This window comes from Rhincodon typus, chromosome 21 (assembly GCF_021869965.1).
Source record: "Rhincodon typus isolate 14 chromosome 21, sRhiTyp1.1, whole genome shotgun sequence".
Taxonomy (NCBI): Eukaryota; Metazoa; Chordata; class Chondrichthyes; order Orectolobiformes; family Rhincodontidae; genus Rhincodon; species Rhincodon typus.
The window spans coordinates 28,720,197-28,745,446 of NC_063352.1; the positions used below are offsets into that span (position 1 = coordinate 28,720,197).

General features: G+C 42.6%; 2 protein-coding genes across 2 annotated transcripts in view; both read left to right on the top strand.

The window, feature by feature from the left end:
• Window positions 1-25,250, top strand: part of LOC109937342 (interleukin-4 receptor subunit alpha-like) — a 277,396-nt gene that overhangs the window by 33,616 nt on the left and 218,530 nt on the right. The window lies entirely within an intron of this gene.
• Window positions 6,119-19,300, top strand: LOC109910724. The gene is made up of 5 exons (XM_020509964.2): window positions 6,119-6,263; window positions 7,197-7,287; window positions 8,033-8,111; window positions 8,438-8,517; window positions 17,607-19,300. The coding sequence occupies exons 1-5, from the start codon at window positions 6,140-6,142 to the stop codon at window positions 18,673-18,675; spliced, it is 1,443 nt and encodes a 480-aa protein (XP_020365553.1). The 5' UTR covers window positions 6,119-6,139; the 3' UTR covers window positions 18,676-19,300.

Genomic DNA, 25,250 nt, shown 5'->3' on the forward strand with positions numbered 1-25,250 from the left:
GGCATTTTTGCAGGAAGGTGGGTGGGAGGAGGTGTATTCTAGGTAGCGGTGGGAGTCGGTGGGCTTGAAATGGATATTGGTTTCTAGGTGGTTGCCCGAGATGGAGACAGAGAGGTCCAGGAAGGAGAGAGAGGTATTAGAGATGGTCCAGGTGAACTTAAGGTTGGGATGGAAGGTGTTGGTGAAGTGGATGAACTGTTCGAGCTCCTCAGGCTGCCGCCGCCTACCCTGCGCCGCCCACCACCGACGCCGCTCCACCCATCACCGACGCAGACGCAACTCCGCCCACCGCTGACGCCAACGCAACCCCGCCCACAGCCTACGCCGACGCAACCCCGCCCACAGCCAACACCGACGTCGCTCCACCCACAGCCTCCACAGCCAGCAGCTCCAGAGGAGACAGCAACACCCAGCCCTGCCGAGTCTTCACCATCCCCCCAGACCTCCCCCTTACTGATGACGAATGGTCAGTCCTCAGTAAAGGGCTCACCTGTGTCCCCCTCCACCCACACATCAACGAATATCGCTCACGTTTGGACATAGAGCAGTTTTTCTGCCGCCTCCGCCTCCACGCTTACTTCTTTAACCGTGAACCTAACCCCCCCCTCTACTGACCCCTTCTCCCGCCTCCAACACACCCCCTCCTCCTGGACACCACCCCAAGGCCTCCTACCCTCCCTCGACCTCTTCATCTCTAATTGCCGTCGAGACATCAATCGCCTCAACCTCTCCATCCCTCTCACCCAGTCCAACCTCTCCCCCGCAGAACATGCAGCCCTCCGGTCCCTCCGCTCCAACCCTAACGTCACCATAAAACCTGCGGACAAGGGAGGCGCAGTTGTAGTATGGCGCACTGACCTCTACATCGCTGAGGCCAGACGCCAACTCTCTGACACCTCCTCCTACTGCCCCCTTGATCATGACCCCACCCCCGAGCACCAAACCATCATCTCCCAAACCATCTACAACCTCATCACCTCAGGTGACCTCCTACCCACGGCCTCCAACCTCATCGTTCCCCAACCCCGCACCTCCTGCTTCTATCTCCTTCCCAAAATCCACAAACCTGAATGCCCTGGTTGACCCATTGTCTCCGCCTGCTCCTGCCCCACCGAACTTATCTCCAACTATCTGGACTCCATTTTCTCCCCCTTGGTCCAGGAACTCCCTACCTACGTCCGTGACACCACCCACGCCCTCCACCTCCTCCAGAACCTCCAATTCCCCGGTCCCCAACACCTCATCTTTACCATGGACGTCCAATCCCTATACACCTGCATTCCCCATACAGATGGCCTAAAAGCCCTCCGCTTCTTCCTGTCCCGCAGGCCCGACCAATCCCCCTCCACTGACACCCTCATCCGCTTAGCCGAACTCATCCTCACCCTCAACAACTTCTCTTTCAATTCCTCCCACTTCCTACAGACAAAGGGGGTGGCCATGGGTACCCGCATGGGCCCAAGCTATGCCTGCCTCTTTGTAGGTTACGTGGAACAATCCCTCTTCCGTACCTACACTGGCCCTAAACCCCGCCTCTTCCTCCGTTACATTGATGACTGTATCGGCGCTGCCTCGTGCTCCCACGAGGAGCTCGAACAGTTCATCCACTTCACCAACACCTTCCAAATGTCAGCCTTCCTGCTCCTATGATGCTGCTTGGCCTGCTGTGTTCATCCAGCTCTACACCTTGTTATCACAAACAAGGATGGTTATGGTTATTGGAGGTCAGTCATCTCAGTTCCAGGACATCTATGCAGGGTTTCTCAGGGGAGTAGCCTAGCCCTAGCTATCTTTAGCTGCTTCATCAATGAACTTCTGTCCATTATAAGGCCAGAAGTGGAGAAATTCACTGATTGCACATGTTCAGCACCATTCATGACTCCTCAGATACTGAAGCAGCCCATGTCCAAATGCAACAAGGCATGGGTAATATCCGGGTTTGGACTGAAAAATGGCAAGCAACATTCATGCCACACAAATGCCAGGTAATGACCATTTCTAACAATCAAACCATCATCTCTTGACATTGAATGCCACATTATCAACATCCTGGGGGTTACCATTGACCAGAAACTGAACAGGATTAGCGTGAAAAGACTATGGCTACAAAAGCTAAGAATTTTGCTCTGCGTAACTCACCACCTGCCTCTCCAAAGCTACAAGGCACAAGTCAGGAATGTGATGGAATATTCCCCACTTGTGATGATTATGTGCAGCTCCAACAGCACTCAAGAAATTCGATACAATCCAAGACAAAGCAGCCAACTTGATTGGCACTCCGCCATAAATGTTTACTTCCCCCATCAATGATGCTCAATAGCAGCAATGTGTAACATCTACAAATTGCAATTCACTAAGAGTTCTTAGACCCAAGCCCACAATTGCTACTGTTCAGAGGGGTAAGAGCAGCAAATACAAGGGAACACAAGCATCTGCAAGTTGCCCTCCAAGCCACTCACCATCCTGACTTTGAAATACATTGTCATTCCTTGGTTTCACTGGGTCTAAATCCTGTAACACCATCCCTAATAGCATTGAGCGTTTACCTACATCAAATGGATTGCAGTAGTTCTAAAAGACAGCTCACCACCACCTTCTCAAGGGCAATGAGGGATGGTCAATAAATGCTGGCCCAACTAACGATGCCCACATCCCATGATGATTTTTTTTTTTAAATCCCTGTTGTAAGATGAATCCTAACCACTGTTCATCATGACTGGTTTCTGGTAGATTTGCTGCCACCATCTTCTTTCCAGGCAGGAATTAGCAGGTATATTGCCTACTTGACCTAGCATGGTAAAAATAAATCACTTAGTAATTTAATGAGAAGAGGCCCTTTTCTTAAATAAGATGTCATTTATTGCATGATAGCAACAATTTACAAGTTACACTGCTGTGATAGAAAATGGTCCAGACATTCTGATGGCTAAATAGTGATTTTAGCAGCAACCTGAACCCAACTTGACATCCTTCCCCAACCTCCTGACCCATTTCTCACCCTTTCCACTCACCCACCTGGTCAACCACCACTTTCCCCAAACACCCGTCACTCTAGTCCCACATTTATCTTTTATATTTACACTTTCATAGTAGGTGTCAGAAAGTCTGGCTATGCATCTGGGCAATTAAATTGAGGAGCACAGTGCTATTGTTGCTAAGGGATCATGAGTTCAATGGTGATCCTTCCTCTTGCAGGCTGTAAGGATTCCTGAACAGGTCTCACTGTTTCATAACAGAAGGTTCCTATTCTGGAATACATAGAGTAGAAGTCATCTAAATTGACCTACTCTTGGGAAATAAGGCAGGGCAGGTGACTGAGGTGTCAGTGGAGGAGCACTTTGGGGCCAATGTTCGTAATTATATTAGCTTTAAAATATTGATAGATTAGGACACACCAGATCTAAAAGTTAAAGTTCTAAATTGGAGAAAGGCCAATTTTGATGGTATTAGGCAAGAGCTTTCAAAAATTTATTAGGTATGAATGTTCGCAGATAAAGGGACGGCTGGAAAATGGGAAGCCATCAAAAATGAGATAATGAGAGTTCAGAGACAGTATGTTCCTGTTAGGGTGAAGGGCAAGGCTGGTAGGTGTAGGGAATGCTGGATGACTAGAGAAACTGAGGTTTTGGTCAAGAATAAGAAGGAAGCATATGTCAGGTATAGATAGCAGAAATCGGGGGATTCGCTAGAAGGGTAAAAAGGCAGTAAGAATATAATTAAGAGGGAAATCAGGAAGGCAAAAAGGGAAAGTGGGTTAAGGAGAATCCAAAGGGATTCTACAAATACATTAAGGACAAAAGGGTAACAAGGGAGAGAATAGGGCACCTTAAAGATCAGCAAGGCCGCCTATGTGTGGAACTGTAGGAGATGGGAGAGATACTAAATGAGTATTTTGCATCAGTACTTACAGTGGAGAAGGATATGGAAAATAGAGAACGTGGGGAAATAAATAATGATATCTTGAAAAATGTCCATATTACAGTGGAGGTGGTGCTGGATGTTTTAAAACGCATAAAGATGGGTAAATCCCCGGGACCTGATCAGATGTACCCTCGAACTCTTGTGGAAAACTACGGGAGTGATTGTTGAGCCCCTTACTGAGATACTTGTATAGCCACAGGTGAGGGGCTGGAAGACTGGAGGTTGGCTAACGTGATGCTGCTATTCAAGAAAGGTAGTAAGGAAAAGCCATGGAATTATAGATTGGTGAGCCTGACATCAGTGATAGGCAAGTTGTTGGATGGAATCCCGAGGGACAGGATTTACAGGTATTTGGAAAGGCAAGGACTGAATAGGGATGGTCAATATGGCTTTGTGTGTGGGAAATCGTGTCTCATAAACTTGATTGAGTTTTTTTGAAGAAATAACAAAGGGGATTGATGAGGGCAGAGCGGTGGATGTGACCTATATGGACTTCATTGAGGCATTCGACAAGGTTCCTCATGGTAGAAGGTAGAAGACAGAGGGTGGTGGTGGAGGCAACAAGGTGCAGGGCTGGATGAACACAGCAGGCCAAGCAGCATCATAGGAGCAGAGAGGCTGACGTTTCGGGCCTAGACCCTTTGGTGGAGGGTTGCTTTTCAGACTGGAGGCCTGTAACCAATGGTGTGCCACAAGGATCAGTGTTGGGTCCACTGCTTTTTGTCATTTATGTAAATGATCTGGATGTGAACATAGGAGGTATGGTTAGTAAGTTTGCAGGTGACACCAAAATTGGAAGTGTAGTGGACAGTGAAGAAGGTTACCTAAGAGTACAACGGGATCTTGATCAGATGGGCCAATATGCTGAGGAGTGACAGATGGAGTTTAATTTAGGTAAATGTGAGGTGCTGCATTTTGGAAAGGCAAATCAGGACAGGACTTATACACTTAATGGTAAGGTCCTGGGAGTGTTGCTGAACAAAGAGATCTTGGAGTGCAGGTTCATAGTTTCTTGAATGGGGAGTCGCAGGTAGATAGGATAATGAAGAAGGCATTTGGTATGCTTGCCTTTATTGGTCAGTGCATCGAGTGTAGGAGTTGGGAGGTCATGTTGTGGCTGTACAGGACATTGGTTGGGCTACTATTGGAATACTGCGTGCAATTCTGGTCTCCCTGCTATAGGAAGAATGTTGTTAAACTTGAAAGCATTCAGAAAAGATTGCAAGGATGTTGCCAAGGTTGGAGAGTTTGAGCTGTAGGGAGAGGCTGAATAGACTGAGGCTATTTTCCCTGGAGCATCGAAGGCTGGGGGGTGTCTTTATAGAGGTTTGTAAAATCATGAGCAGCATGGATAGGTTAAATAGCCAAGGTCTTTTACCCAGGGTTGGAAAGTCCAAAACTAGAGGGCATAGGTTTAAGGCAAGTGGGGAAAGATTTAAAAGGGATCCAAGGGGCAACTTTTTCATGCAGAGGGTGGTGTGTGTATGGAAATGAGCTACCGGAGGAAGTGCGGGAGGCTGGTTCAATTACAACATTTAAAAGGCATCTGGATGGGTATATGAATAGGAAGGGTTTAGAGGGTTTCAGGCCAAATGCTGGCAAATGGGACCAAATTAATTTAGGATATCTGATCAGCATGGATGAATTGGACCGAAGAGTCTGTTTCCATGCTGTATATCTCTATAACTCTAAAGTATGTCTGTGTACTTTTTTTCTCTGTTCTGGGCCAGCAGTAGGGTATGACCATACAAAATAGGAGCAGAATTAGATTATCATAAGTGAATCATAGCATCACCTTTAAAAGAAAGATGCGCAGTGAATTTCCTCAGGACTCCTGTTACGTGTTTATGTATTTTGATGAAATTAACATGGAAACTGGGTTTAAGTTTGAGTGATGACTGGGAAATTCACTGTCCAAAGGTAAATTTATGAGTGGTGGTTTGGAGCTCCAAATTGGATGTTATAAATTGGATTGTAATGTTATAATTTGGATTGTAGAAGGTAAGAGAGATTGAGGGAGGTGAAGAACTTCAATGGGTTGATATCCTTGGAAAGTTAGGACATGAAAGGGGAAGAAAGGTAGTTAGTGTAATTGAATTGACATGCTGAAGCTGAGAATAAAGTAGAATTTATTTTGAACCTTGTCGCTGGTTTGAGTTTTACTTAGTTTCTGCTGTTCTCGGGTTTGATGTAGACAATTAACACAACAAACCAGAAAATGCTGGCCCTTCAATCGGTGTTGGATCCTGGATACAGCTATCATATGAAGGTTCGCTCCAAACCACTACCAGAATATCATGGGGTGTGGAGTGACTGGAGCCCTGAGTGTGTGTGGTATTACGGTAAGTGCTAAAAGTAAAAGGAAATACAGATTTCATTTTCTGTCCAATTGTGCCCATCCTCTGTCTCCGCTGAAAGGAATATAGATTCACCCTCATATATTCCACCTCTGTGGCTACACAGAAACCCAATCTTCATCTTTTGAGATATAGTATTTTGCAAAAAGTTCCATTCACTGATTTAGACTCAGGACCAGGTATCATGTCTAATTTTTCCCCTCCCTGTCTCATGGTGCAGGAAACAGCTTAGCACTTCAACTGCTGACTTGTTGGGGGTAGTATATCAGTTTGAGATATTTGTGCAGGCTTCAGCCCCCAACAGGTTTAAATTTGCCAAGTTATCCATTTTCTGACAAATTGCTAAATTTTCCTTTAAGCTGGAGTCACTGAGGTTTTGAAAGGATCACAGATCCACCTGCTAATGAAGAATACTGCATTTCCTGGGCCTGTTTTGACATTTCAGAACAAGTTGAACACATAGTTGTGAAAGGGATGGTGAGGTATTGGCACATCTCAGCAACACAAACATCCTACTGCAGTCCAGCGTGGGTACACAATGACAACATCCGCAGCAGCATCTTCCTGTTCCAGGGCGCTATCAAGAAATAGTTTTTGGCTGTAATCTGAGAAATCTTCAGACCTGCCTAAACGTGTTTGGGAATGCAGGGTGTGATTCACAGAGAAAACTGTTAAACAATTTCCAACAACTGCTGTCAATTCCTTGAAAACAGTTGAGGTAATGCATTTCCTGGCTACTTACTTGGCATGGCAAGTAAGAATGAACAAGACTCTCTTTTGTACAGCAGTGGAGTTAGGTGGTGTGAGAAAGCCAGGGTACAAGTCAGTTCTGTTTTCATTTTCTCAGCGTTTTTCAGAACCAGATCCTTCAGAGTGAAATTTTTTGAGTACATTTTAGTTATTTTCTTTACCATTCAGGTTCCTCTGACTTCATTTCAACTGCATTAATTGTCTTCGTGTGTATCATCGTCCCTGTACCTGTGGCTATCTGCTTCTTTGGTTTCAAGTTGTAAGTCCACCTTTTTCAAACTATATATACAAAATAATATTCTCTCTACACTGTCCCATCAAACCCTCCCAGGGCACCTACAGAACGGCTTAGATACAGAATAAAATTCTCTCCATATTGTCCCATGAAACACTGCCAGGTCAAATACATGATGGGCTTACATTCAGAGTAAATCTTGCTCTACACTGCCCCCATCAAACACTCCTAGAGCAGGTACGTCAAAGGTTAGGTACAGAGTAAACCTCTATACTGTCATTACAGCCATTGCATGGTGGACATTTAGTGGATTAGTCCCTCACAATGTCCACTGAGTCTAGCAGATTCTATGCACACCGTTAGCTGATCTAACTCAAGGGAAACTGCCATTGGTCCGGGTGGAATGCTCGGCAAGCATGAACAAATCAGTCTTGCCTCCCAATCCCTGTGCTCACTGTCCCCTATGGAAATTGCTTTATATGTGTGGAAATGTTAAAGGGTTCAGTTTGTAAATTGTTTGATTTCAGTTCACTGTTACGCAAATTGGTTTCCATGAATGGTACTTCAGAAATGGGAACTACAAAGTGCTAAAGAGCAAGATGTCATTGGTTCATCCTCATTCTCCATGCCCTTTCATGTTGGACATCAGCATGACATTTGGTTCTGCCTGTGGTACTGGCTGAGACAGACCATGCTCTGTGCAAGGAAGTCTGAGGTCATGGCTTCTACCTAGATATTTCCTGATAAATGTCTTTACTGTTCTCCACAGTGTGAAGAAGAATTGGTGGGAGGATATTCCCAGACCTCAACCAAATGATCTATCTAAGGAAAACTTTGACAAATTGCAGGTATTACAACTATATGTTTATTTTTTCTTACTGTCAAATGCCAGGTTTTCTCATTAGACACACAATCACTCTGCACACACCATTCATTACATTGAATGCATTAGTGAGGAAGAATTAAAGAACACAGCGAGCCAGATAATATATTTAGAGCTTAGGAGCAATGAGAGGAACATTCTCTGTACTCTAGGCCATAAACGAGTCATGAAATAGTGAGAAGTATGCATTTGCTGTAAAATGATAGGAGACAAATGCAGTGTGGTTTGAATTTGTAACTTCTCCAATTACTCCAACCTTTGAGATTAAACAGATTTTGTTTTCTTAAACAGAAGAATGGACATGTTTTCAATGATGACATGCTTGATGACTGCAAAGTGGAAAAGGTTTCATGGAGCAATGAACTCCCATGGTGAGTAGGGTTACCTTTATAACTGATTAATCAAAATGCTGTTGAATTTGCAATCTATTCACATTACATCAATAGAATCACATGAAGATTCTTATGATACGGTATCTGATTTACATCACTTAACTCATCAAAATGGCTTTGAGATGCATTAGTCAGGATGAAACTATCCCAAGGCTTGTTGTCCAGTTAGTGATCTGCCTTGCACCTCTAACTTCACACTTGCTGTCACTTATCATTCTCATTGATCTTGCTACTGGCATCGCCCTTCTGAACTTCTCTTCCAAGTTTTCTTTTGGGTCAAAGTTCTTCTGTCTGATACATTATCCCTTTTCTCTGAGTTGAAATCAAGATTCATCACATTATCTGCTCTTTACTTCAATTTTATTCAGGATCTCAGAATCACAAAAACTTTCTCCTCCTTCAATCATTTCTTCAAAGGTCAATCCATAGCCTCTTCAAGATCACTGGTTTAGTTAGACTTCCCTTATACTCTTTGCAACTTATTTTTGTTTTGCCATTGGTGTCAGCTATCTTTCAGTGGTAACACTTAGCTCTGAATTAGAAGGCTATCAATTAAACATCCATGTTGCAGATTTGAGCATACAGCACTGTATTATAAATACAGATTATATTTAGGGAGTACTTCACAGTTGGAGATGCTATTTTTTTGCTGAGCTGTCAAACAGAGGACATGTCTGCCTTTCATATGGGATGTAAAGGAACCTATGTTACTGTACAAGAGCTACAGGAGTTCTTCTAGTGTCCTAGTCAAATATTTATCCCTTGAGCAATATCACTAAAACAGATAACGTGGCCATTGTAAAACAGCTGGACAGTTAGCTCAGTTGGCTGGATGACTAGTTTGCAATGCAAAGTGATGCAACATCATGGGTTCAATTCCTGCACTGGCTGAGGTTACCACAAAGGAATGCCCTTGGGGGTGGCACAGTGCTTAGCACTGCTGCCTCACAGTGCCAGGGACGCAGGTTTGATTCCAGCCTTGGGTGACTGCCTGTATGGAGTTTCTCCCTGTGTCTGTGTGGGTTTCTTCTGGGTGCTCTGGTTTCCTCCCACAGTCCAAAGATGTGTGCAGGTTGGGTGGATTTGTCATGGTAAATATAGGGATAGGATGGGGTCTGGATGGGATGCTCTTCAATGGGTTGGTGCAGACTTGATGTGCTGAATGGCCTCTATCTCCGCAATAGGGATTCTATGATTCTATTAACATCTCCCCTTGACTGAGGTGTGGTGACTTTCAGGTTAAACCATCACCAATTATCTCTCTCTCTCTATGGTTTGGTTAGACTATGGTGACTTAACTTGTTTGTGGGATCTTGCCAACAACAACTGTACTTCACACATTAAAACAATGACAACACTTTCAGAACTATTTTACCAGTGATAAAGCACTTTAAGATGTCCTCAGTTGGTGAAAAATTAATGATTAGAAGCTGAGGTATCATTTCCATTTCATTGGACTTCAGTCTGTGGGGTGCATTTATTTTTCGATAGAACTGTCACCTAATCTTGTGGATATTATTTGAATATAACACTGACTGTACACAAGCATCTTAAGCTTTGCATACCAGTTACTCAATAAATACAGGAACATTGTCTGCATGCAAATATTTTCTGCTAAAGCCTTGTTTGTTCAGGAGCTGTGGGGGAAGAACAGAGCTAAAGGTTAGAGCTTTAGATCTCTTGTGTGTTATTCTTTAACCTTCGTTCCTAGAATGTGGTATGTCCCAGCAAGGCCAGCATTTATCGCCCATTCCTGGTTGCCCTTCATAAGGTGGTAATAAGGTAATGAACTGCCTTCTTGAACTGCTGCAGTCCATGTACTGTAGGTACACATACAGCGCTGTTAGGGAAGAACTTCCAGTATTTGATCCATGATAGTTAATCAAGGCAAGGCGATACAGTTCCAAGTCAAGGTGGAGTGTGACATGCAGGGCAACCTGCAGGTGGTGGTCTTCCCAATACCCATTCTGCACTTCTCTTTCTGGGTGGTAGAGGTCCTGGATTTGGCAGGTTCTGTAGATATGAAGCTATCTGTTTGTTGGGAAATGAGAACAAACAGTAAAGAGCTTGGATCTTCAGGTTTAATTGCAGATTGGTCCAGTTCTTTCACCCTTTTGTCCTTTCACCTTTGAGATTCAATCCAACCAAAGATGAAGAATTCCTTCCTTTCTAGACTAAAGTACTCTAATTGAAACAAATCATGTTAGGTGCAAACACTCAGTACATGTAACCAGCCATAATCTATAACCTCATGCCCCAGAATATCCCTCACTTTATCATTATGATTAAGCACTGGTTCAATGAAGAGTGTAGGAGAGTGTGCCGGGCACAGCATTAAGCATACTTAAAAAGGAAATATCAACCTACTGAAGCTATAGAACAGGATTACTTGCTTGCCAAATGATGGAAACAAATTGCAATCTATTGAGCGAAGTAATTCCACAACCAGAGGATTAGATTAAAGCTCTGAAATCTCACTACATATTCTGTGAATGAATGTGGGAAAATGAAACAATTAGCACAAGGAGAAGGCTCCACAAGCATTCTCATCCTCAATAATGAAGGCACCTGGCATACTTGTGCAAGAGTCAAAGCTGAAACAATTGCAATCATCTTCAGCCAGACGTGCTGGTGAATGAGAGACAACAAGGTGCAGGGCTGGATGAACACAGCAGGCCAAGCAGCATCATAGGAGCAGAAAGGCTGACGTTTTGGGCCTAGACCCTTCATCAGAAAAGGTGCTGGTGAATGATCTACTTTAGCCTATTCCTGAGATCCCCAACATAACAGCCAGTTTGATTGATTTCTCCTGATATCAAGAAATGGCTAAAAGCTCTAGCAATGCAAATGCTATGGGTATTGACAACATTCCAGCATTAATACTGAATACCTGTGCTCTAGAACTGGCCACACCCCAGCCAAGTTGTTTTTGTACAGCTACAACACTGACATCTACCAAACAATACAGAAATTGCAATGTTATGTCCTTTCCACAGAAAATACACAATAAATCCAATCCAGTCAATTATTTCCCCATCAGTCTTCTGTCAATTATCAGTAAAGTGATGGAAGGATTCATTGACAGTGGTATCAAGTTGCACTTACACTGCAATAATCTGCTCATTGATGCTGGGTTTGTATTCTGCAAGGACTGCTTTCTCCTAATTTCATTACGTTCTTGGTCCAACATTGACAAAAGAACTGAATGTGAGAGTGAAATGAAAATAACAGCCCTTGACATCATTGTGCAATAGGAATGGATGTGGCTTCAAGAGTCGTGCGCATTATCATAGAATCATCGAGTTGTATAGTTTGGAAACAGACCCTTTGGTCTAACTCATCCATGCTGACCAGATATCCTAAATTAATCTACTCCCATTTGCCAGCATTTGGCCCATAACCCTCTAAACCCTTCCTATTCATGTACCCATCCAGATGCCTATTAAATTTGTAATTGTACCAGCCCGACCACTTCCTCTGGCAGCTCGTTCCATACACATACCACCCTCTGCATAAAAAAGTTGCCCCTTAGGTCCCTTTTAAATCTTTACCATCTCATCTTAAACCTATGCCCTCCAGTTTTGGACTCCCCCTACTCTTAGGAAAGGATCTTAGCTATTCATCCTATCCATGCCCCTCATGATTTTATAACCTTTGTAAGGTCATTCCCCTGACACTCCAGTGAAAATAGCCTCAGACTATTCAGCCTCTCCCTACAGTTCAAATCCTCCCACCTAGGCAACATTCTTGTAAATCTTTTCTGCACCCTTTCAAGTTTAATAACATCTTTCCTGTAGTAGGGAGACGAGAATTGAACGCAGTATTCCAAAAGAGGCCTAACCAATATCCTGTACAGCTGCAACATGACATTCCAACTCCTATACTCAATACACTGACTCATCAAGTGTTCCAAATGCCTTCTTCACTACCCTGTCTACCTGAATGAATGAATGATTTATTGTCACATATATCTTGAAGATACAGTGAAAAGTGTGACTCCATCCATCAAGGAATGATGCATCTGCACTCCAAGGTCTCTTTGTTTGGCAATACTCCCAAGGACCTTAGCATTAAGTGTATAAGTCCTGCCCTGATTTGCCTTACCAAAATGCAACACCTCAGATTTATTTAAATTAAACTCTATCTGCCACTGCTCAGCCTATCTGATCAAGGTCCTGTTGTACACTGAGATAACTTTCTTCACTATCCACTACTCCACCAACTTTGGTGTCTCTACAAACTTACTAACCATACCTCCTATATTCACATTGAAATCATTTATATATCTGTGAAAAAGCAGCAGATTCAACACCGATCTTTGAGGCATACCACCAGTCACAGGCCTCCAGGCCAAAAAACAACCCTCTACCACCATTCTCTGTCTCCTACCTTCAAGCCAATTTGTATCCAATGGCTAGCTTCCCCTAAATTCTATTTGATCTAACCTTGCTAACCAATCTACCATGCAAAACCTTGTTGACTGCTTTGCTGAAGTACATATAGACAATGTCCATCATGTTGCCTTCATCAATCTTCTTTGTCACTTCTTCAAAAAGCTCAGTCAAGTTAATGAGACATGATTTCCCACACACAAACCATGTTGACCGGCCCTAATCAGTCCTTGTCATTCCCTGGGTTTTCCTTACCACCTTTCTTAAATAACGGCACCACATTAGCTACCCTCCAGTCTTCCAGCACTTCACCCATGGCTATCAAAGTTACAAATATCTCAGACAGGGGCCTCGTGAGTCCAGCCAGCTACATTGTCTGCCAGTGCAGATATCTGCTCTGTACTGCAGAAGAACTTGCAATGGGGTGAGTAGAATCCAGTTATTATGATCAACGTGGGCTCCAATGACATAGTTAGAACAGGAAAGTTGTTCTGCATAGTCAGTATAAGGAGCTATGTGCCAAATTAAGAAGTAGTACCTTTAAAGTAATAATCTCTGAATTACTTCCTGAGCCATGTGCAAACTGGCATAGGGTAAACAAGGTTAGAGAGATAAATGTGTGGCTGAAAGACGGATATAGGAGAAGGGCTCAAATTTGGGAAGTTGTGGTGAATCAAAGAGTGGGGAAAATGCAACAGAGAAATTAATATGGGAAATGATAAACAGACAATGACTGGAAGGGACAAGTCATAGAATCATGCAGCATGGAAACAGACCCTTCGGTTCAACTAGTCCACACCAACCATGCTCCCAAACTAAACGAGAACCACTTACCTGCATTTGGCCCATATCCCTGCAAACCTTTCCTATTCGTGAACTTATCCAAATGTCTTTTAAATGTTCTAACTGTACCTGAACCCACCACTTCTTCTGGTAGTCCATTTCCCACTCGAACCACTCTCTGTGTAAAAATATTGTCCCTCATGTCCTTTTAAAAGTTTCTCCTCTTTTTTAATCCTTTTTAAAATCTTTTTTAAGCTTAAGGGAAACACCCATAGCTTAAAGGGAGTCAGTAAGAGCAAATCAGCAGATAAGACCAGAGGTTACAAAAATAATAAAAGGTTAGAATCTAAGCCATAGTATTTGAATGCACATAGCATTCAAGACAAAACAGATGAACTAGTCAATTCAGACAAATAAGTACTGCCCATTCTGCAAACTGGACAGGTTTGATGATTCCTTCACCTTTCAACCTTTTGATTTCTGCCTCTACTTTCGCCTGCAAGGCAAATGGCACTGGATGGGCCTTGCAGAATCGTGGAATTGTATCCTGGTCAACATGCAAAGTGGCCTTGACTCTTTTGGTAGTCCCTAGACTTTCCTGAAAAACTTCTGGGTATCTAATAAGGATTTCACTCAGGCAGCCATTTTCTAATCGAAAAATGTTGAGCCAAATAATTTTGCCCCATCAAGCTTGGAGCCGAGCCTTTTACTAAATAGTAGTTAACTGAACCAGCTGTTTTCCATAAGAAGCTAGAACTAAAGTTGTACCCTTAATCTGTAAAAGTTCCCCAGTATAGGTTCTCAGTCTAGCCGGAGTCTTGCGCAAACTTAAGGGTTGGAGTCCAGAGTGAATTTTGTTAAAGACTGGCTCTGTAATCACTGAAACACTGTGTCGGTGTTGACCTCCATTAGAACTGGGTGACCATTTAACCAAATATTTATTTTGATTAGTTCTGGGACATTGCGAAGCAATATAACTATTCGAAACCACTTGTTGGTAGACTTTCCAGGGCGTGCATTCCCTTGAATACTGGCCTATGAGTTTGCTTACTCAATTTAAGTCTAGTGGGACTCTTTTGCTTACTCAAGATGGCATACCAGCTGCAAATGCAATGGCTTGCCAGCACAGATCCTGAAGAAAGTTTTAATCGTTTGACCGAGGCTTGGCTTTGTTTTTGGGTTTTGCTGTGGGCTGACCTAGAGTCCCTCTATTCAGGATATATCCTAAGTGAGGCTATGCAATTACCTTCATTCAAGTGGTGTTCCCCAAGGTCATTTGGCCTGGCAAGGGTGTCCACTTCCATCCGAATACCCTGCAACTCATATACTCCATTTGCTGCATTTTCTAACAATAAAGCCAGTTGTTAGTATCTATTTGGAGTCCAGTTGGGCTTCAGCTAGTAGACAGTTTTGCATGATTACATCATTAATACCACATGCAAATGGTCTCTCAGCATCTCATTAAGAGTTAAACCAAAGTCACCTGCCTCTGCCAGTTGTCTTAACCTAGTCAAAAATCCCAAAACAGATTCCCCTGGTTCTTGGATTGCCGAGTAAAACTGATAGCATCTCAGAATTAGAGGGGGCTTGAGGTCATAATATTCCTTAATTAAATCTATCAACTCTTGAAAGGTTTCTCGATTTGATTTGATTTGATTTATTATTGTCACATGTATCTAGGTATAGTGAAAAGTTTTATTTTGCTTGTAGTACAGGTATATCATACCATAAAAAGATTATAGGGTGATAGAATAGAGCAAGGAATACAAGGCTGTAAAGAGAAAAGCAAGATCGACATTAGATTTGAAATTTGACAGGTCCATTCAGAAGTCTAATAACAGCAGGGAAGAAGCTGTTCTTGAACCTGTTGGTATATGTGTTTAAGCTTTTGTATCTAGTGCCTCAGGGAATGTTAGGCTCCTAATAACTGAAAAATCAGGGTACTCAATATTCTATGAGGTCCACCTGGCTGACTTAATTACAATCAATAAATAGAGGTAGATAGATTCTTGATTACCAAGGGGAGCAAAGATTTTTGGGGATATGTAGGAATGTAGAGTTGCAGTTAAAATCAGATCAGCCATGATCTTATTGAATGGCGGAGCAGGCTTAAAGGGCTGAATGGCCTACTCTTATTCCTTGTTCATATCAAGCAGTCTTGGTAAAATTGAAGTCAATGTGAATCAGGCTGTTGAAGAGGGATTTGAAAGAGGAATCTGAGTCCTTGTTCAGCAGCATAAATCAATCTTTATTTGGAATTCCTTACCAACGCAGCAGGGCAAACATTCTCCACTAGTTGGAGTCATATCAAGCACAAATAAAGATGGTTGTGGTTGTTAAAGACTACTCATCTCAGTCCCACAACAGCAATGCAAGAATTTCTCACAGAACTGTCCTACTCCCAACCACCTTCATCCACTTCATCAATACCTTTCTTGCATCATAAGGCCAGAAGTTTGCCGAGTTCAGAATAAAGTTCAGAATCATCCAAACCCATGAACACAAACATTGAGAAGGACAAGGGCAGCAGATACATGGGAACACCACCACCTGCAGTTCCCCTCCAAGCCACTCACCATGCTACCCTGGAAATATATCACCATTCCTTCAGTGTCCCTGGATCAAAATGCTGGAACTTCCTAATGGCATTATGGGTCTACTTATAGCAAATGACCTGCAGCAGTTCAAGAAAGCAGCTCATCTCTGTCTTCTCAAGGGAAACTAGGGAAGGGCAATAAATGCTGGCCCAGCAAGCGATACCCAAATCCCATTAATGAATAAAAATAAATAAATTTGCAGCTGATTGGATACTGAAGCTATGTGTGTCCATGTGCTGCAAGACTTGTACTAATCTCAAACGTAGGCTGATAAGGAGCAAGTAATATTCATGGAACAAGCAATGGTCTTCTCCAACAACAGTAAATGTAACCATTTCCCCTTGACAGTCAGGGCTATAACCGTGTTCCTTATTTATCAACATGCTGGGGATTACCATTGACCAGATATAAGTACTGCGGCTACAACAAAGGTTAGGTCAAAGGCTAGGAATCCTGCAGTGAGTAACTCATTTCCTGTCTCCCCAAAGCCTGTGCACCGTCTGCAATGCACAAGTCAGGAGTGTGATGGAATTCTCTCCTTTTACCTGGAAGGGTGCTGTTTCAACAATAACACTCAGATGCTCAATAGCATCCAGGATAAAGCAGTTTGCTAGATTGACAAACCATCCACTTACCTAAAAATTCATTCTCTCCACCACTGATGCGCAGCGACACCAGTATGATTCTATATACAAATGTTCTGTAGCTACTCACCAAGTTTTCATCAACAGCACCTTCCAAATCCATGATCTGCACCATGTAGAAGTAGCTGACACATAGGAACAACCATACGCTGCAATTTCCCTTGCAAGTCGTGCACCATCCTAACTTGAAAACATAGTGTTATCACTTCACTTGCACTGACTCAACTTCCTGGAATTCTTGCTCATATCATTGTGGAATACCCATACCAGATGGACTTCTGTGAATCAAGAAGATAGCTCGTCACTTTCTTGGGGGAAGTTAGAAATGTACAATAGTTGTTAGCCTTGCCAGTGACATCCACATCCCATGAAAGAATTTTAAAAAAGGCTTCAACAATAACTTTGACAAAATGATCTGTCAAACTGGGCGAAGTACAGACACTGATTCAGTGAGGTGCTGGATCAGTGAGTAGTTCAGTTCCTATACCTAGTCCGAGAGGTTTGGAGAGCTCACAGTTATACAATCATTCCCGTACCTGCCAGGTAAGGGGGAAGACTATATTTCATAATTTAGAAAATTAATCAAATAGTTGAATGTTCAAATACAGTTTTGCATCAGAAATTTTACATGTTTACATTTTTCCTTGATTTAGTTTCGGAGGGAAGAACAGGATCGAGAGTACTGATGACAAGCTTTGCACAGTGAACATCCCAGTCTTTCAACCCTTGATGGAGGTCTCCAATTCCAATGACAAATTCCCCTTCCCTCTATTTCCAGGTTTCAATTTCCCAGTCCTGAAAAACTCCTTGTCCCCTTTCTCTTTGCCCTTTGAGGATTTGCCTTTTTCCACCTCTGAAGATCCTGATTACTCCTTGTTCAAAAGTGTCGTAAAGGACCAAGAGGAAGACAAGTACCACCCATTCGCTGTAAATGAAGACAGAGACTCCCCACTCAAACTAAACACCTACTCACTATGCCCAGATGCTGACAGTACAGCAACTGAATCTTCTGATCAAATTGGTTATAAATCTTTCAGCAACTGTGTCTCTGCACCCTGGACCAAATCAGCACAAACCGGGTGGAACTCAGGAGAGCAACAGAACTCAGAGGTGTTTCAGCCACAACTGGAGTCTGGTGAAATTGAGTCATCTGATTATATGTCTTCTGATAAACTTACATTCAAGTCAAGCAACAACATGATGCCAGATTGGGAATGGGATAAAGTTCATAACACATCGTGTGACTTCACTGTGGATGCTGGGACTCACTTCCCAGTAGACCCCTTCCTGATGTTTCCTGAAAGCCTTCAGTCTTCAGCCTTGCCCTTGAATGCACAGACACAGTGGTGGCACCCAGTCTCAATTCATGAGATGTCTGGCACAACAGAATCCGACTTCAACCCACATCTCATGACCTCACAGGATTGCTGCCTGAAACAGGAGCCAGCCTTGGGTGCAATGAATCAGGGGAATGAGGGTCAAGTAGAGTCAGACACCCCGGGAGATACAGTGAAAAAGACCCAGTTGAAATACATTGTGGTCCCAGAGGACACTGAGCTGGGCCTGGGTGAGCTGACACCCTATATGAAACTGTCCTTACTAAATGTGCAAGCAACAGATAAAATTCAGGTAGTGGAGCCAATTCATCCCCTAACCAAACATGTATATCTTAATGATAATGTCACAGTTATACAAAGGGACAATATACTTGAGGGTGAATAGGATGAATAGTTGGCTGTTTACTGAGCACTTCCAAGTCTTCAGAAAGATAAAGACATACATCTACGGACAAAGTATGTCAGTAATAGTAGCATGCTTCAATTCTTTTTATTTCAAAATTATACTTTATTCATCAATTATCTCTAAGTTAAAAAAAAGACAAATACAACACAGGTCCATACAGACTTTGCAGAAAATACACTAATAAAAACTAGAAGGGTGGGAAATAGAGCCAAGGGCAAGGTGATGTGAAGAATTCCTCAAATATGTAAAGGAAAACTTCTTGGTTAGTACTGTATGTCTAGCCCAATGAGAAAGGAAGAAGTGCTGAATATTGGTGTGTTATTTGCTCTTAATACAAACATCTGAACATTATAATAATGATTGGTAATCCAACAAAGGGTTGTCTGTCAAAGAATAATAAGATTCCAGGAGATCTCTTCATACACATTTTTACTGATCACCACGGCTGTGATTACTGTATCATGTTACCTTCTTCCATTTAATGCAATGAAGTGTACCAAACAATTTACATTTTCAATGGTATGTTTGTCAGTATATTGAAATATATGTTCTAAATACAATATCATATCTTCTTTTCGCTAAATAAAAAAACCACAAATTATAAGATATGTATATAATTTGAATAATTTGAACAGTATGTATAACAGTATGTATTAACAATTGCTCTGCTGATTTGACCTGATCTGGGAAATCATGAAACCGTTGCTAATTGTTGTAAAAATCCATCTGGTTCACTGGTGCCCTTAACGAAAGAAAATATGTTATCCTTACCCAATCTGGCCTACATGTATTGCAGACCCACAGCGATGTGGTTGACTGTTAACTTCACTTTGGGCAATTAGAATGAGCAACAAATGATGGCATTGCCAGCAATGCCCACATCCCATGAAAGAGTTAAGAGGAAAAAAGAACTTTTATCTTAATTCATGGGTACAGATTAACAACGATCTTCATTTGAGTGTTATGTGTGGCATCTTCCTTAACTTCACTCTTAGAACTTGAACGTGCATTTGAAGTGGTTCTACAGGTGTATTCGGTCCAATGCTTACAGTTGACACCTAGGGTCATTCTGTTATGGTAGCCATGACACAGAGGTGCCGGTGATGGACTGGTGTGAACAAAGTCTGAAGTCACATGACACTAGGTTATAGTCCAACAGGTTTATTTGAAATCACAAGCTTTTGGAGTGCTGCTCCTGTCTCAGGCTGAACTGGAGCAGTTCATCGACTTCACTAACAACTTGCACCCCACCCTCAAATTCACTTGGTCTACCTCAGACACCACCCTCCCCTTTCTTGACCTCTCCATTTCCATATCCAGTGACAGTTTACGGACCGACATCTACTATAAACCCACAGACTCCCATAGCTACCTGGACCACACCTCCTCCCACCCAGTATCCTGCAAACCTCCATCCCATTTTCCCAATTCCTCCAACTCCATCTCATCTGCTCTGACAAGAAGATGTTCCACTCCCAAGCATCCTAGATGTCCTCCTATTTCAAACAACGTCCTTCCTCTCCTCTGTCATCCAGACAGCCCTCCACCATGCCTCCTCCATTCCTCGCTCCTCAGCTGTAAACTCCGCCCTCAAACATATAGATAGAGATCCCCCTTGTCCTCACTTTCCACCCCACCAGCCTCCGCATCCAACGTATCATCCTCAAACACTTCTGCAATTGGACCCCACCAACCCCAGAACATCTTCCACTCCCCATCCCTCTCTGCTTTCCACAAGGACCATTCCCTTCACCACTCCTTAGTTCGCGCCACACTCCCCACCAACCACTCCAACCCGTCCGGTACCTTCCCCTGTAAGCATAAAAGATGCAACACCTGCCCACGCACCACCTCCCTCACCTGCATCCAGGGCCCTAAACAGTTCTTCCAGGTGAGACAGAGCTTCACCTGCATCTCCTCTAACCTAGTCTACTGCATCTGGTGCTCCCGATGTGGTCTTCTCTACATTGTTGAGACTAAATGTAGACTAGGTGACCGTTTCACCAAATATCTTCGCCTGACCCAAAATGGCCAGCCTAACCTCCGGTCACTGCCCATTTCAATTCCCTCGCCCCACTCCCCCTCTGACATGACCATCCTCGGCCTCCTCCAGTGTCGCAGTGAATCAGATCACAAGTTTGAGGAACAAGACCTTATCTTCTGCCTGGGTACTCTACCGCCCAGGGGACTTAACGTTGAGTTCTCTAATTTCAAATAACCTTCCTACCCATTCCCTGGCTCCCTTTCCACCTACCGCCTCCTCCCTTCCGTTCCAGCTACCAACCAGATTCATCCCTCCCATCGACCAACCAGGTCATACCTATTACCGGTGTCCACCTATCACCACCATTCTGCTACTGTTCCCCCCCACTCCGCCCCTTATCCGCAGCTCCCCCTGCCCCACATCCAGTCCTGAAGAAGGGTAATACCTAAAATGTTGACTGCTCCTTTCCTCCAGATGCTGCCTGGCTTGCTGTGTTCTTCCAGCCTCCTGTTTTTCTACCTTGGATTCCAGCATCTGAGGTTTTTTTGTTTCTAACCAAGCTTAGCTAATGCCTGCCTCTGAATTCAATCCCTCTCAAAAGTCTGATTTATGGAAAGAAACCTGTACTTCAGCTGCAAAGTAAACCAATTTGTAACTTACAACTGTATCTTCAGGAGCAACTTGATCTCATCTGCTCTCCTGCAAAAGGGACTTCTGTGCAGAACCTATTGAAGAAACCTCCAGTGGACATTAACTTACTGAACTCTAATTCACATGAACTAATTAGAATATATTTGATTTTAAGCAACCTGTAATTTGTAATTTCTCTCCTTTCCTTATTCTTTTCCTTTTATAGATGCAAATGTGTATGAATATGTTGCAAGCCACTCTTTTTTAATGTAGAAATAGACCCTACTTTATTTTAACCCTAGGTTTGTTCTATGCTGTAAACTTTTGGATGGTCCAAAATGTCTCTTTGAAACGCTTTTATGGAGATGGCTAAGACCATAAGAAATAGGAACAGGAGTAGACCATTCAGCCCTCAAGCCTGTTCCACCCTTCAATAGGATTATGGCTAATCTGACATTGCTCACATCCACTTTCCCGTCTTTTCCCTGTAATTCCTTGATTTCCCTACTTAACAAGAATCTGTCTATTCTCAGCCTTAAATATACACAAAGATTCTGACTCCTCAGCTCTCTGTGGCAACAAGTTCCAAAGACTCTCAACCCTCTGAGAGAAGAAATTCCTCCTTATCTCAGTTTTAAATTAGCACCCTCCCCCCACCCTTTATTCTGAGACTGTGCCCTCTAGACATAGATGTTCCCATGAGGGGAAACATCCTCTCAGCATTCAGCTGGTCAAGCCCCTTAAGAAGGGTCTAGGCCCAAAACGTCAGCCTTCCTGCTCCTCTGATGCTGCTTGGCCTGCTGTGTTCATCCAGCTCTACACTTTGTTATCTTAAGAATCCTATATGTTTCAGTGGATAAACTCGTACTTGTTTACATTGAAATCTATCTGCCACAGTTTTGCTCATTTATCTACTCTATCCACACCTCTTTGTAATTTTATGCTATCAACTACAATGCCTTCAAACTGTTATCAGTAAATTTGGACATTTGACTTTCTATGCTGTTATACAAGTTGTTAATAAATTATTTGAATAATTTGAGGTCCTACAGTCTTCTACAAACTGTTAGGACCATTTGGGAGCTGCCACTGGACGGAATCTTTCTTTTTAGCCTAGTCCAAAGTGCTTATCGTCCTCATCCAACCAACTGAAGGGAAAGCCTGCAGCAGCAATGGATTCTCCTGCTTGGGGAGCTCTGCCACTACTGTCTGCCCTCTAGGTATGGCTATATGGGTAGGTGCTCCTGCACAAGTCTTAGTAACGGATAGATTTAAATAGTCAAGTTCGCCCAGTTTTCAACAATCTAACCAGGACCTGATGGGAATGGAGTCAGGTGTAGGCCAGACCAGGCAGATTTCCTTCTGTAAAAGGCATTATTAAACCAGATGGATTTTTAGAACAATCAACATGGCTGCAACTAGACTAGCTTTTATTGAACTCAAATTTTAACGATCAAACCCGTGTCCCTTGTACTTTAGCCTGGGCTTCTGAATTACTTATCCAGTGACATTACGATTATGTCACCACCTCCCCCCAAACTGACGTTTAGCCTTCGCGTCAATCCACTGTTGCCTGTGAAAATATTTGAGGCTTGTACATATCTGTTAAACCTTCACACATCTCAGTTACTGTTGCTACCATGTTGTGCACTTCTGTTAATCACACACACCTCTTAATCATACAACAAATAATAATATAGTGTATACATTTAGTGGTCAATGGAAGGCTGTGATGACATGTCGGACCTGCGTTACAGACCTGCCATCCAAGAAAAACATATTAAAAGGCCATATCAGTTTCAAAAGATTTGTACATTGGAAATTAAGCTTAAAAGCTTTTTCAAGGTGAAAGGCTACAACAGTCATATCTGTCACACTGCAATATTTCAAAGCCTATTGAGCTATGTCTCATTCTTAAGTCACAAAAGGGAGACTATTACAATGCACCTAGCTCAGGGTAACATTGTACTTTCTAAGATGCAAAACAGCGATACCAGCACGAACTGACATCAAAATGGAAACCATTTAAATCAATAACTACATCATTTGCAAAGCTGCTTGCCTCTGCTAACAGGCAATGTATGAGTCCAGTCCTAAGCTGTGGACATATCTACTCTTTATATTTGAAAGGATTACTCATCAGTTTGAATGAGACCTGCATAGCTTTCTTAGGGTTTAGAACTTCAAGAAGAAGGCTCTGAGGGAAACACCACCAGAGGAGGCAGCTCTGACCAAAAAGAGTGAACAAAGCTAAAGGATTTACAGAAATCCAAGTCAGGGAAGGGAAGTAAACCAGAAAGTGTCAAAACCACAAGCTGGTGAAGAATGAGGAAACTTCTCTCGTCTTCTCTCCCCCAACCAAAATCTGCTGTTATGAGAAACCTACTTGTATGAAAAAGTACCACCAATTGAATTATTGAAGCCCACGGATCTCCTCATTCTCATTTATAATGTTAACCTCTTCAGTTCAGCAACAAAGAATTCAAGCAATGAGCCTCAATGGTATCTTGTCTGTAACTGTTTTAACCTTAGTATCGGCAGTTTATTTTCAATTCCTTTATTTCTATATCTATAAGGAACCTTCAGTCATAACTTATTTTAATAAACTTATCTCTAAACTTTAAATGAAAGCTGTGTTTCTGGTTTATTTTAACTTAAATCGTACAAATTACAAAGAGGGCTTCACAAGCAATCTACTGACATACCATCCATGTGATGGACAGGTTTGGTGGTCATTGTTGTGTTATGTCTTCTAGTTGGTATGTCAGTATGCCTTTAAGAATTATGCTCATCACATCATTCCTGCATAAGAGCATGTGACTTGAGGGTATAAAGATCTCAGACTCCACACTTAACTTGGATCACTTGAAACATGACACACTACTAGAAACATTTTCCTCACCTGCAATTTAATAGTTTAATATTAGCCCAGAAACTGATGTTCCTTGAATATGTAATATTTCTTTACATATTGGCTAGCTGTAATAAACATCTGCTGGATTCTTCAATACCACAATATCCACATCTAGTTTCTTATGTTACAGGGGCTAATATAAGCATTACCATTTCAGGTAAAATACCCTGCTGGATCAAAATCCATACCAGACATGACACCTGTAAGACAACTGTTGTGTTCCATCTACAGAATCATTGGACTTTGTCAAGATATCCTTCCCAGTTACAATAAGGTAACATGGGGATTGAAAGAACAAGGCAACTTACATGAAAGACGGTATTGCCCAGGGATCAATAATGAAGCTCAGCTGAGTCAACACAAAAAGCCTTTCCATGCTCATGATGTTTTGTTACAATGTATGGTCAAGAATAAATACACAATTTCTTACTATCAGAAGAGACATTTTACTGCCTACTTCCGAAATTTCCTATCACTCACACAACACATTTAAAAGACATTTGGACAGTTACATGGATAGGAATGGTTCAGAAGGACATGGGCCAAATGCAGGAAAATGGGGCTAGTTCAGTTTAGGAAACCTGGTCAGCAGGGACATGTTGGGTCGAAGGGCCTCTTTCCATGCTGCCTGGCTCTACGACACTACAACTAAGGAATATATAAATTGCAATGATGGTAAAAACAGGAAGCAATGGCCTGGCGGTATTATTCTTGGACTATCAATCCAGACACCCAGCTAATGTTCTGGTTACTCTGGCTCAAGTCCTCCCATGACAGATAGTGGAATTTGAAATCAGTTTAAAAAAACCTGGAATTAAGAGTCTAATGATGACCATAAAATCATTGTTAATTGTCAGGAGAAAAACTCATCTGTTTCACTAATGCCCTTTAGGCGTGGAAACTGCCATCCCTTACCTGCTGTGGTCTGTATGTGACTCCAGATCCACAGCAATGTACTTGACTCTTAACTGCCCTCTGGGCCATTAAGGATGGCAATAAATGCTGACCTAGCCAGCAATGCCCACA